At 38.9% G+C, this 12,386-nt stretch overlaps 1 protein-coding gene across 2 annotated transcripts in view; it reads left to right on the top strand.

Annotated features, from left to right (window-relative positions):
• Rab3gap2 (RAB3 GTPase activating non-catalytic protein subunit 2) overlaps positions 1-12,386 on the top strand; it is an 85,506-nt gene that overhangs the window by 4,287 nt on the left and 68,833 nt on the right. For both annotated transcript variants that reach the window (XM_059280964.1, XM_059280963.1), the window contains exon 2: positions 12,099-12,163. In XM_059280964.1, coding sequence (XP_059136947.1) covers positions 12,099-12,163 — 65 coding nt within the window. The remainder of the gene's footprint in view (positions 1-12,098; positions 12,164-12,386) is intronic.

The raw sequence follows: 12,386 nt of genomic DNA, 5'->3' as shown, positions 1-12,386 counted from the left end.
AAATGAGTATAATTGGCAGAAATTCTGTATATTAAAGACATACAGTGTGAAATTTGATACATGATTTACATGTAAAAATGATTATTACAATCAACTCAGCACACCTGCCACCTCACGTACTAGTTTTGGAGGGTGTGGAGGGCAGAGCGCTTTCTATTTATTTTTAGCAACTTTCAAGAGTACAGTGCAATATATACCTAAGCTGGATGTTGTCCTTATTTCAGAAATGCTAACTATGAAGCAAAGAACAATGATAAACAGGCTTGTATATATTTTCCTTTACTATGCATCTAAACTGTTACAGGTTCTCAGTGATATTGTTAAAATGTTCAGCCTTTCTTTATGTGCACTTGAAGCAATAACCCCACAACTATGATGCAAGATTTGGCTAGTGTTCAGAGGACTTATTTTAAATATAAAGAATGAGTTGCACAAGGAAAGTAGTTGAACATTAGAAAAGTTAAGGAGGGAAGATGAAGAACTGGAGTCTGTAGACTATGTGGAGAATAGTTTCATTAATTTTTATGCCTTTGTCACATTTCATACTGGCACATGCTCCTCAGCCTTGTTAGTTGGGTTCCCTCTTCTGTGCCTTGTGTGTGGAGCTGCAGATAAGAATCTTTGAAGACTCTATCAGAAAACTCTTAGAGCTGATAGACACTGAGCAAAGGTCTCAAGATACAAAATTAATATTTAAAAAAAATAGCTTTCCTTTATAACATACTGAGAAGGAAACAGCTCTATTCACACTAGCCTCAAAACAAACAACAACAAACCTAACCAGTGAAGAGAGTGACCTCTGTAGGGAAACTTGAAAACACGAAAGAAAGAAAGAAATCGAGGAAGACACTGGTAAGTGGGAAGACCTCCATGCTCATGGATTGTGAAAATGGCCATCTTAACAAAAGAACCTGCAGATTCATTGCAGTCCTGATCACAATTCCAGCACCATTCTTTGCAGAAATAAGAAACAAAAATTGTAATTCATATGGAAGCACACGCACCCTGGCTAGCTGAAGCATCTCTGAATAAAAGAATGATGGAAGTGTTACCATTCTTGACTTAAAATTATTACAGGATCATAGTAATAAAAGAAGCATTGTACTGACACATAAATAAACAGATCAGTATAGAAAGGGATTTAAAATTATTACAGGATCATAGTAGTAAAAGCAGCATGTACTGTCACAGAAATAAACACCTAGATTAATAGAATGGGATAGGTATGAGTAACTTTCAGTTACCTGATTTTTGACAAAGATGCCAAAAAGTGTACACTGGAGAAAACACATTTTCATCATGTGATATTGGGGAAACTGGATGCCTACGTGTAGAAGAATGAAACTCAATCCTTAATTACCACCCTAGACAAAATCAACTCAAAATGGATCAGCAGCCTCAACATAAGACCCAAAACTCTGAAACTTTTAGGAGAAAAGGTAGAGTGTCCTACAAAGTATGTGCAGAGACAAGCACTTTCTAAATAGGATTCTATTTGCTCAGGAAATAAGGCCAATAATTGGCAAATTGGACCTCACAAAATTAAAATTTTCTATTCAACAAAAGTAACTGAAATTGTCAATAAAGAAGCCGCCTACAGAACAGGAAAAAAGTCTTCGCTAGCTATACATCTCACAGAATATTAATATCTAGACTATACAGAGAACTCAGGAAAATAAATACCATGAAACACAGAAAGGATCTGAGCAGAGTCCTCAAAAGAAGTAATGGCTAATAAACAGCTAAAAAGTGTTCATTATCATTAGCCCTCAGGGAAATTAAAATGCAAACTACTTTGAGAGATCCTCTCATGATAGTCAGAATGGCTATTATCAAGACAACAAATGTTTGTGAGGGTGTGGAGAAAGAGGGGCCTCTGTTCACTGTTGGTGACAGTAGTGTAACTGGTGCAGCCACTGTGGAAATCAGTGTGAAGGGTTCTCAAAAAACTAACACTGGAACTATCATATGACCCAGCAATATAACTCCTGGGCGTTTATTTGAAAGGACTGTATAACCATGGCATGTGTACACATCTGTTTTCCTGGATGCTCTGTTCACAATAGGTAAAACATAGAATCAGCCTTGATGCCCACCACCTGGTAAGTGGGTAATGGAAATGTGGAATTTTCATTCAGCACAAAGAAAAATGAAACTAAGAATGGAAAATACACTGAGTAAATAAGACATACCCAGAAAGACAAATGCCTCCCTCTCATATGTGGATGCTAGCTTTGAAGTTTTAGCTTTCTGTATTTAAGATGGAGTGATAACTGTAGAGGCCAGGAAACAAGAAAGAAATGGAGAGGTGCAGGGCCCTTTTTGAGGGAGATAATAAAACACATATGAAAGTGAAGGGAGGAAACTAGGGATGAAAGGTTTAGATAGAATTAACTAAGTTCTTTTAATATATGAGATATATTATTTGCCTTTAGTGCTGACTCATTTGAAAACTAAAGTAAATAGAAAGCACAATGGTTCTTATGTATGACTACCTCTTTCATGATAACCTTTTAGTAAGGGGCTCCCATAACCAACTGCCTGACCACTGGGGAATCTATTTGAACCTGCTCCTCTTCCTTGATCTATATGTTGGTATTCACCATTCCTGTTCCTCCTGGCTTCTCATAAAGCCACGGGAGATTGGTGTTGGATGATAGCCCATATGCACCTTGTAGATTTTATTTAGATTATGGTTTTGCCCAAATGGGTGTGCTTTAATAAAAACCAAAATATTTCATGATGAATGTGGGAACAGGCACCTCATTGAGCAAACTGAAAGATGTAGTCACTACCATTAATGGGGAACTGCTAAAACCTAGATGAGGATTAAGGATTAGCCCAATGAAAACTGATAAATTGAGTAAGAAGGAAGATTAATACTAATTTCATTTAGATGATTTAATTTTAAGGAAAATATGGCTCAGCTAATGAAGTTAATGTTTCTTCTGGGTCCCAGAATCTAACCTCGCTTATAAATTCACATTTCAGCTACTATTTGATTTCTATTTTTGCTAGTTTGGGAAGCATAATTTTCTATAAAAAAAAAAAAGTGTGTTCTGGCTTACATATCAAACTCAATGGGCTTTTAAGTTACAACCCCCCCCCCCCTTTTTAAGTGATTTCTGTGCAAGAGTATATAAAAAAATTTTGCCGGGTAGTGGTGGCGCACACCTTTAATCCCAGCACTCGGGAGGCAGAATATCTTCAACCATACATGTGAAGCAGAAAGTGAAGAAGTGGGATGAGGCTATAAATCCTCCAAGCTCACTCTCAGTGACAAACTTCTTCCAGCTAGGCTTTGCCTCCTAAATGTTCCATCACCTCCCCAAACAGCACCACCAGCTGGAGAGTAAGTGTTCGAATACCACAGACTATCGGGGACTTTTGTTTGTTTGTTTGTTTGTTTGTTTGTTTTTGTTTTTCGAGTCAGGGTTTCTCTGTGTAGTTTTGGTGCCTGTCCTGGATCTCGCTCTGTAGACCAGGCTGGCCTCGAACTCACAGAGATCCGCCTCAAGCTCACAGAGATCCTCCTGGCTCTGCCTCCCGAGTGCTGGGATTAAAGGCATGCGCCACTTCCTCCTGGACTATAAAATGTTTTTAATAATAATATTAATGTATAAAATACTGCTGTATAGCGTCATAAATATATTAATTCATAGAAACTAAAGGAGACTGGAGCATATGAAGTTTCCTTATGCTTGTAGATCATCTGTTCATCTTAATAGAAATAAGCCTAAAGATTTCATAGGGTTTTGGGAAAAAGGAGCATGCTTATTTTTGTGAACTTTAGATGATTCTTATCTGAGCCCAGGAAATGTGCTATGCTTTATTTCTGCTGTATGATAGTTTTAATTCTGTCATTTCTAATTCCGTTATCTGAATGTGTGTTCTTTATGATATAGGGGAGGTCATTTGTTTGAGAATGGGAGGGAGCGTAAGAATTCTATAATGAATAAGGACCTTAGAGATATACTCTGTTTTAATAATGTTGGTTTGAAAGAAATTAATTCAGCTGTTGAACACAGGACGTCATCCTTATTTTAGATTGCTGAAATGATGTTTATCTCCCATTTTGCACGTCCTTAGAAATGGAAAAAGTCTATAAGAGTTCTGAGGCACAGAACATTAAAAGCTTCTTTATTCTTTGTAATTGACTTTGTCCTGCCTGATGGTGCCTGCCTTCTCTGAGCTGAAAGGACCCACTGAAGGCTTTTGAACCCTGTGAATAAGTTGCAAATCATAGGTTCTAGAAGTTTCTTCTTATAAAAGTAATACATAAAGATGAAAATTAATTTGCTTTTGTATTAAGATCTTAGACTATAAAAATTAAATTTCCCCTCTTCTAACATTTATTTTTTCAGTTTCTCATTCAATTTTTGTTCTTGGCACACTCATACAAATAACTGTCAAATTAATTGTCCACTTACGGAATTCAATTTCCTTTCTAGCTTCAGGTCCTTGTTAAATGGAAAAAAAAATGTGCTCTCCATTTAGAGGTACAGACTATTGAAAAGTAAGTTAGGATAATGTATTTGGGGAATGAAATAAAGCTGTAGAAAGCAGAAGGCCTTTGTTAGCAGACTGATTCATTCATTGGCAATAACCCTAAATAAGGCATTTGTGTTGGAGGAGGATGTTTTCTCTGTGGTTTGAAGTTTCCTTTATCAAGTCAGAGAACAGTACTTTAGAGTGGTGTAACATGCTCAGGGGAGAACATTCTTTCTAGGAGAGAATTGTTGCATCTGAAAGTCATTGGTTTTTTTCTTTGAGGCAAAATGTTTAACCAGGTAAGGGTGAGAACAGGAATAATGGTCCTGGAGCCCGGTGTGGTGGTGCTTGCCGGCCTTCCTGGTACTTTTCTGATTCTAGACCATTCAGAGTAGTGAATAGTGATTGCTGTTAAAATAGTAGGCTCAAAGGTCAGGTTAGCAGTCCATCAGGTTAGCATCAGTCAGTCAGGTTAGTAGTCAATCAGGTTAGCAGTCAGACAGTCAGGTTAGCAATCAGTCAGTTAGGTTAGCAGCAGTCAGTTAGGTTAACAATCAGTCAGGTTAGCATCAGTCAATCGGGTTAGCAGTCAGTCAGTCAGGTTAGCAGTTAGTCAGGTTAACAGTCAGTCAGGTTAGCAGTCAGTCAGGCTAGCAGTCAGGTTAGCAGGTTAGCAGGCAGGTTAGCAGTCAGTCAGGCTAGCAGTCAGTCAGGTTAGCAGTCATGTTATCAGGTTAGCAGTCAGGCAGGTTAGCAGTCAGGCTAGCAGTCAGGCAGGTTAGCAGTCAGGTTAGCAGTCAGGCAGGTTAGCAGTCAGGCAGGTTAGCAGTCAGGTTAGCAGTCAGGCAGGTTAGCAGTCAGTGCAGATGTCACTTTCATCTCTCTTACTTAGAACCTCTTGCTCTTCTTTATTTCTCTCGATGCCATGTAAGTTGGTAGGAGATCAGCTTCTTTTATTTAAAGAAAAGTTATGATTCAAGATGCAGTGTGAAACAAATGAAGGGTAATTTTAATAACTTAAATACACAAAATATTTTAAGCTCAAATTCACCTCTTAATGAAAAACCTCGATAACCTGTGAATTTTAAGGAAATTTTTATTTAGACTATGAGAGAATAAAATTTAAAGGAAATTCATGCCTCAGAACAGATGTGGGAGGCTGGGTGTGGAGGCTCATTCCTTTCATGATAGTACTTGGGAGACAGAAGCAGGAAGGTTGTGAGTTCGAGGCCAGCATTGGCTACATAATGAATTCAAGGCTTCCTAGACTACATGAGACCCTGTCTCAACACACACACATTATCTATCTCTCTCTCTCTCTCTCTCTCTCTCTCTCTCTCTCTCTCTCTCTCTCTCTCTCTTCTCTCTCTCTCTCTCTCTCTGTCTCTCTCTCTGTCTCTCTGTCTCTGTCTCTCTGTCTCTCTCTCTGTCTCTCTCTGTCTCTCTCTGTGTCTCTCTCTCTCTCTCTCTCCCTCCCTCCCTTTTGCCACACATGGGGAAGTGGAGGGGGACAGACAGACAAACACAAGGGTAGGGGTTGAGGAATAGGAACAAAGATTAAAGAGTCCAAACAAAGCGCACATATCTTGTATATCCTAGAATGCTATACAAAGTGCACATATCTTGTATATCCTAGAATGCTATACAAAGTGCACATATCTTGTATATCCTAGAATGCTATGTTGTCATTAGGTTAAGCAAGGCAGGTGGGAAAAAGCCCACTGATGCATGCACCTTTGGGATATTTCCTTATAGAAATGTCCTGATATAATGACTTCTTTAGGGGCAGTGTCTGGGTATGAATCATGATATGGAAGTAACAAGGTTTCAGAAGCGTTCCATTGTAATATTTAGATGTTTCCAGTAGTGCTTGCTATTATTAATCTGCCTTTATATATTTATTCACTGTTGATAAAATATTTGAGCAATAACAGGTTCTTTTCTTCTTCAGAGTGGGATGCTGTTGAGAACTCAGTGGCCTTTATGATTCTTTTTTCCTAGCACTCTCAAGAAGACTGTTACAGTGAGTGAGTGAGCAAACTGACTTTGTATTGGCTCCTCAGGGTCTTTTGTTAGTAGCAAGGCATGTCCTGTTTTTAATTGTTGAAGTAGATGTTGTCTGTGCAGGTAGATGTGAAATGTAATGGTTCTTTAGTCCATAGCTACCATGTGCTTTCAACTTGATTGCTAAGTATGTTTCTGCTCCTAAAGAAATCTGCCACTTACACTTGAATTCAACCAGAAATATCACATTTTCCTGTTATTCCTTAATAAAACTAAAGCTAGGAATCAGTACTTTTAAGTTGCTTTGCCTCACTAAGTGCAACAGAATTTATTAATGTTACAGTGTTTCATGGAAAATTTGTTGTTTTGATCCTAGATATAAAATCTGCAAGCAGACTTCCCAAAGGATTAATATGAACCCTAAAGAACTCACCTCTGGCAAAATAACAATATAGTTAGCATATGGTTAACATGATAGGGTAGGCAAAGGTAGAGTGTGGATGAGAATGCTGTGTTTGCCGGTTGGTTATTGTTCAGTGACTAGTCGCAGTCCTCAGTGCCTTACACAACTATCACAGTTCTCTGAGGCAGATGCAATTATTAGCTCCACCTTGCTAAAGAGGAAGGTGAGGCAGCAAGGGATTAATTAAACTGCCCAAGCTCCTGTAACTCTCCAAGGCAAAATCTCGACTCCACCACAGACAGCCTGATAATACATCGTTCCTTACTCCAGACTTGCCCTGTCTTGCACCATAGTCATTGGCCACATGTACTAGTGAGCATTGGAATGTGGCTTTTCTTCATAGTAATTGATAATACAGTAAACAGATTAATCCTATTTCCTCCTGATTACATGAACTTTATAAGACCTCAGGTTTTACAGAAATGTTCCATCTTAACATAAAATTATATAGTTTAATGTTAAACACATTGCTTTGCTTACCTATAACCCTGATCAATGATCAATCTGTAAAGAAACACTACTAACGGTAGAGATGGCAGTTTTTTTTTTGTTTTGTTTTTTTTTTTTTTTTGGTTTTTCGAGACAGGGTTTCTCTGTGTAGTTTTGCGCCTTTCCTGGGACTCACTTGGTAGCCCAGGCTGGCCTTGAACTCACAGAGATCCGCCTGCCTCTGCCTCCCGAGTGCTGGGATTAAAGGCGTGCGCCACCACCGCCCGGCGAGATGGCAGTTTTTTAAAAATGTGGGCCTTGGGGATTGCTCAGGTCCTCATACTTGTCAATGAACACTACCCACCAAGCTGTCTCCTCAGTCCCCTTTAATCTATCTATAGTCAAATGACTTTGAGAAAATATTCCCATGATAGCAGGAGCTACCCAACTAATTCTTCTTTTCCTTCAGTGAAAACAGTTTTCTAGCCAGACATTGAAAAGTGAGTAAACCTTTATTGAAACAAATAATGTATTTCTCAGAGCCTTTCTCTTGGGGCATGTTTTGAATTGAAGAATGAAGAGATACTGGGTCTCTGTAGGAGCAGGAAATCCAAATAACTACTGTCTTCCGCCTGATTGTATGAGTCATTTGTGAATTGAGTCAGGCTCTTTTTATACTAATATAAAGGAAAAATAAAATCCTTTTTATAGTGTTGTGGGTTCAACAGAGATTATGTGCTTGAACTAAGGTCTTTGGAAACTTTCTTCTGTATCTAGTGTCAAGCATGGAACAGATGCTACTTAATGAATGAATGAATGAATGAATGAATGAATGAATGGCTTCCTAAAGGGCTTTTATTTTGCAAGGTTGTTTTGATGTTCTGGTAATTTGATATTTACATAATTTTATAGCAGTTTTAAATATGAACCGTGGACTTAAATTTCTTGCTTAAGAGACAATGCATATTCTAAGATTGTTTGTTTTGTGTTTTTCAGTTTTTTTGAGATAGAATTTCTCTGTGTAACCCTGACTGTCCTGGAACTCGCTCTCTAGACCAGGCTGGCCTTGAACTCAGAGATCTGTCTACCTCTTCCTCCCCAGTGCTAGGATTAAAGGCATGCGCCATCACGGCCTGGCTTCTAAAAGGATTAATAGGTTGGCTAAGTTGCCTCAATCAGCCCACAGTGAGATAGTTTATTTTGGTGATATAGTAAAATGAAGAGAGTTTTTAATGACTTATATTGCCAAAAAAGCAAAGTTTAATTGTCCAAAGGAGTTTTAAGACATTGTCTCATTGTGTAGCCCTGGCTGGCCTGGAATTCACTATGTAAATCAAACTGTTTTCAAACTCACAGAGATCTACTCGCCTTGCCTTTAGAGTGCTGATATTTAAAGGTTTGTATCACCACTCCTTGTAGTTTTTGTTTTTGTTTTTGTTTTTTAATTCTTTTGGCTCTTTGTAGGGCCTGCCACCCAGCTCCCAAATAAATACAGAGACTTACTCTTTCTTATGAATGCCTGGCCTTAGCTTGGCTTGTTTCTAGCCAGCTTTTCTTAACTTAAATTATCCATCCCATCTACCTTTTGCCTCTGAGCTTTTTTTGTTTGTTTGTTTGTTTGGTTAGTTGGTTGGTTGGTTGGTTTTTCGAGACAGGGTTTCTCTGTGTAGCTTTGGCGCCTTTCCTGGGACTCACTCTGTAGCCCAGGCTGACCTTGAACTCAGAGATCCGCCTACCTCTGCCTCCTGCGTGCTGGGATTAAAGGTGAGTGCCACCACCACCCTGCGCCTCTGGGCTTTTATCTTTCTCTAGTCTTCGTAGTTTTCTTTGCTTCTTACTCGCTGGCTTGCTGTGTAGCCGGGTGGCTGGCTCTGCTGTCTTCCTCCCCTTCTCCTTTAACAATGTCTCTCTTGTCTTTGTCCCCGAGCCACATGGAAGGAGGTTAGCCTGAGTCTCAAGGACTTGAGTTGTGCAATGACGGCAGAATTGAACTGGGTTGTTGCTCACTTCTGTGACCTAGGCCGAGCTATTTAAACTGTTGATGAATCTGTTTTCTCATGTAACATTACATTGTAAAGGAACCTTGTGAGGTTTCAGTGAGTTGCTGTACATGCAGCACTCAGGCAGATAGAGTCATTACCAGTGTTCTGTGCCTTGAGGCTTTTGCCTTATGTTCATGTTTTTCCAGTTAATTTGAAAAGTTTCTAGCTACCTTGTAAAGACACTCACTATTTTGGCCATGTGTGGTGTCATGTATCTGTAATCCTAGTCCCTTGGGAGGCCGAGGCAGGAGGACCATCAGTTTAAGGTCAGCCAGGGCTCTGTAGCAAGACCTTGTCTCAAAAATAAATAGGGGCTAAAGAGATGGCTCAGCTGTTAAGAGCACTTGCTGGTCTTCAGAGGATCCATATTCAGTTTCTAGTACCCATGTTTGGTGGCTTAAAAAACACCTGTAACTCTAGCTCCAACCTTCTTCTGGTCCCCATGGTTGCTTACACACATGCATATTCATTCACACAGATATTTACATGCACATGTACTCACACCAATAAAAATAAATAAAAATAAAACCAAAATCTTGATATAGTGATGGTGACTATTTGCAGAGCATGTGTATATATGCATTTGTATACCTATGAAATATCTCTTTCTCTTGTCCAAGGTACTGTAGTAATTACAGCACTCATGTGTGCTGTAGTTAAGTGTCCGTTCACATCCTGCATAAGATCCTAGATTCTTTTAGAGCAAGGGAGGTGTTACACTTTTCTTAGCTCCTACTACAAGGTTTGGTACATGGTGTTTAACAGAGCAATTGTTAATTGACTTAATTGACTTGTATCTGGAAATCTGTAGATCATGTGATTTTAATCAAAGCGTGGTGCTATTTTAGGACTTAATATATGCCTAGCAGTGTATTTGGAATTTTCGGAAGTAATTATTTGGTATTTAAGTGATGAAGATTAGACTGTTGTTATTACACACTAATTGAGCAGTGATTCCAAGTGCCAGACTGTAACCACTTAAATAATCTGTGTCTTTGTTTCAGCAACCTTTAAAGCTGAGTGTGTAAGTGAATGTTCTCATTGCTTCTTTCCCTCATTAGTCATCAAGGTCCTGCTCATCTTTCGTGCTGACTCTGCTCAGGGTTTGAAAGCTGATTGCTTAAATATATTTAACTTCTACCTCATGGTTATATTTGATGGCTAAATCATGATGGCTGGCAGTGAGAACTTACATATCACACGCAGAGCCCCTGAGTGTGCTGTCTGGTTCAGTTCTTACACAGCCCCACAATTCAGAGAACTCTTCGAGAAAACTAAAGCATACAGGGGAGGTAATTTCCTTCCTCAGAGGTAGGAAGTGCTGCATCCGGGATTTGAACAAGCATTAGGTATTTCATAATGCATTTCATAAGTAAAAAACTGATAGAATTAAAGTGAAACATCTGCAGCCTGAGTCTTATTGAAACTTCATTGGTGGTCTAACTTCATTTGGGGTGATGGAGCATCTCATTCTTGTCTCTGGTTGCTGAGAGATGATAATTTTATTGCTTTAAGTAAATTCTAAGCAAATTACATAAAATCAACATGAGTGATGCAAGGGATGGTGCTTTCTAAACTTACCTGAGGTTTTTAACTCCTTGTTGTTTATTTTAGTGAATATATTTTAATCTAAGAAGATTTTTGTCTCAATGTAAGAGACAAGAGTAAAAATAAGGGAGGAATAGGAGGCTTCTCTTGTTTCAGAATTCAGGTTGTTTCCATGGATACCTTATCTTATCAAGAAACAACAATTCACTTTGAAAACATCTGTGTGAAATTTTAGGTGTGTTAGCAATTTTTGTTGCTGTATATTTATCTTCTTTAAGTAACAAATATTTGTTAAAGTTTGTGTGTGTGTAGTTTTTTGAGACAGGGTCTAGGGTAGCCTAGACTGTCCTCAAACTTGGCTGTGTAGTCAAGGCTGGCCTTGAATTTTTGAGCTTGATCCTTTTGCCTCTACTTCCCAAGAGCTGTAATTGCAGGCATGTGTCAACCATGCCCAGGTTTTGTTTTGTTTTTTAACTTTATTTTATGTGCATTGGTGTGAAGGTATTGGATCCCCTAGAACTGGAATTATAGACAATTGTGAGCTGCCATGTGGGTGCTGGGAATTGAACCCCGGTCCTCTGGAAGAACAGCCAGTGTTCTTAACCGCTGAGCCATCTCTCCAGCCCCACTCAGATTAATCTTTAAACTCACCTTTACATTTAATTCAAATGTGGATCTACTCAATGTCCAATATTTTAAGATTTGAATAACTTGTACATTTTATTAGACATAGATTCGGAAGTTAAGAAGGTTATGTTTCTTGGTTCTTATCATCTATGACCAAATCCTGAGGTAGCACAGCTTACAATCACATTCTTCTTTACCATTAACATCATATAGCGATTGCTTCTGCTTGGGTGTGATGACACAAATCTATGATCAGTGCTCAGGAGGCAGAGGCAGGGGTTATCTCTGTGAGTTCACGGCCAGCCTGGTCTATATAACAAGTTCCAGGATAGGCAGAGCTACATAGTGAGACCCTGTCTCAAAATCAACAACAAAAAACAACCAAACAAAAAAACAACTTGTTTCTGTTATGTTCTATTATTAGAGAAAAATGTTTTAAAATATGTTAATAAGCCTTTTAATTTTATGTGTTCTCTCTCTCTTCCTCCCTCTAGGCAAATTATCAAACTGGGAAGATGATAGTTGGGGAGCATGGGAAGAAACAGAAGCCCAAGAACCTGTAAGTCTTTATAATTGCATGGTCTTGTTTTGATTTTGTGTCTGGAAGGGGTCTGTGTGGTGGTCAGAGGACAACTGTGGAGCTGCTTCTCTCCTTTCCCCTTTAATGGGTTCCAGGAATCGAACTCAGATCCCCAGGCTTACATAATAAGTGCCTTTACCCACTGAGCTGGTGCCCAACATGGTTTTTGATAGTGACATCTTTTGTAATAATAATGGCATAT

Source organism: Peromyscus eremicus, chromosome 15 (genome assembly GCF_949786415.1).
Source record: "Peromyscus eremicus chromosome 15, PerEre_H2_v1, whole genome shotgun sequence".
Lineage (NCBI taxonomy): Eukaryota > Metazoa > Chordata > Mammalia > Rodentia > Cricetidae > Peromyscus > Peromyscus eremicus.
This window is presented reverse-complemented; position numbering and strand designations above follow the sequence as displayed.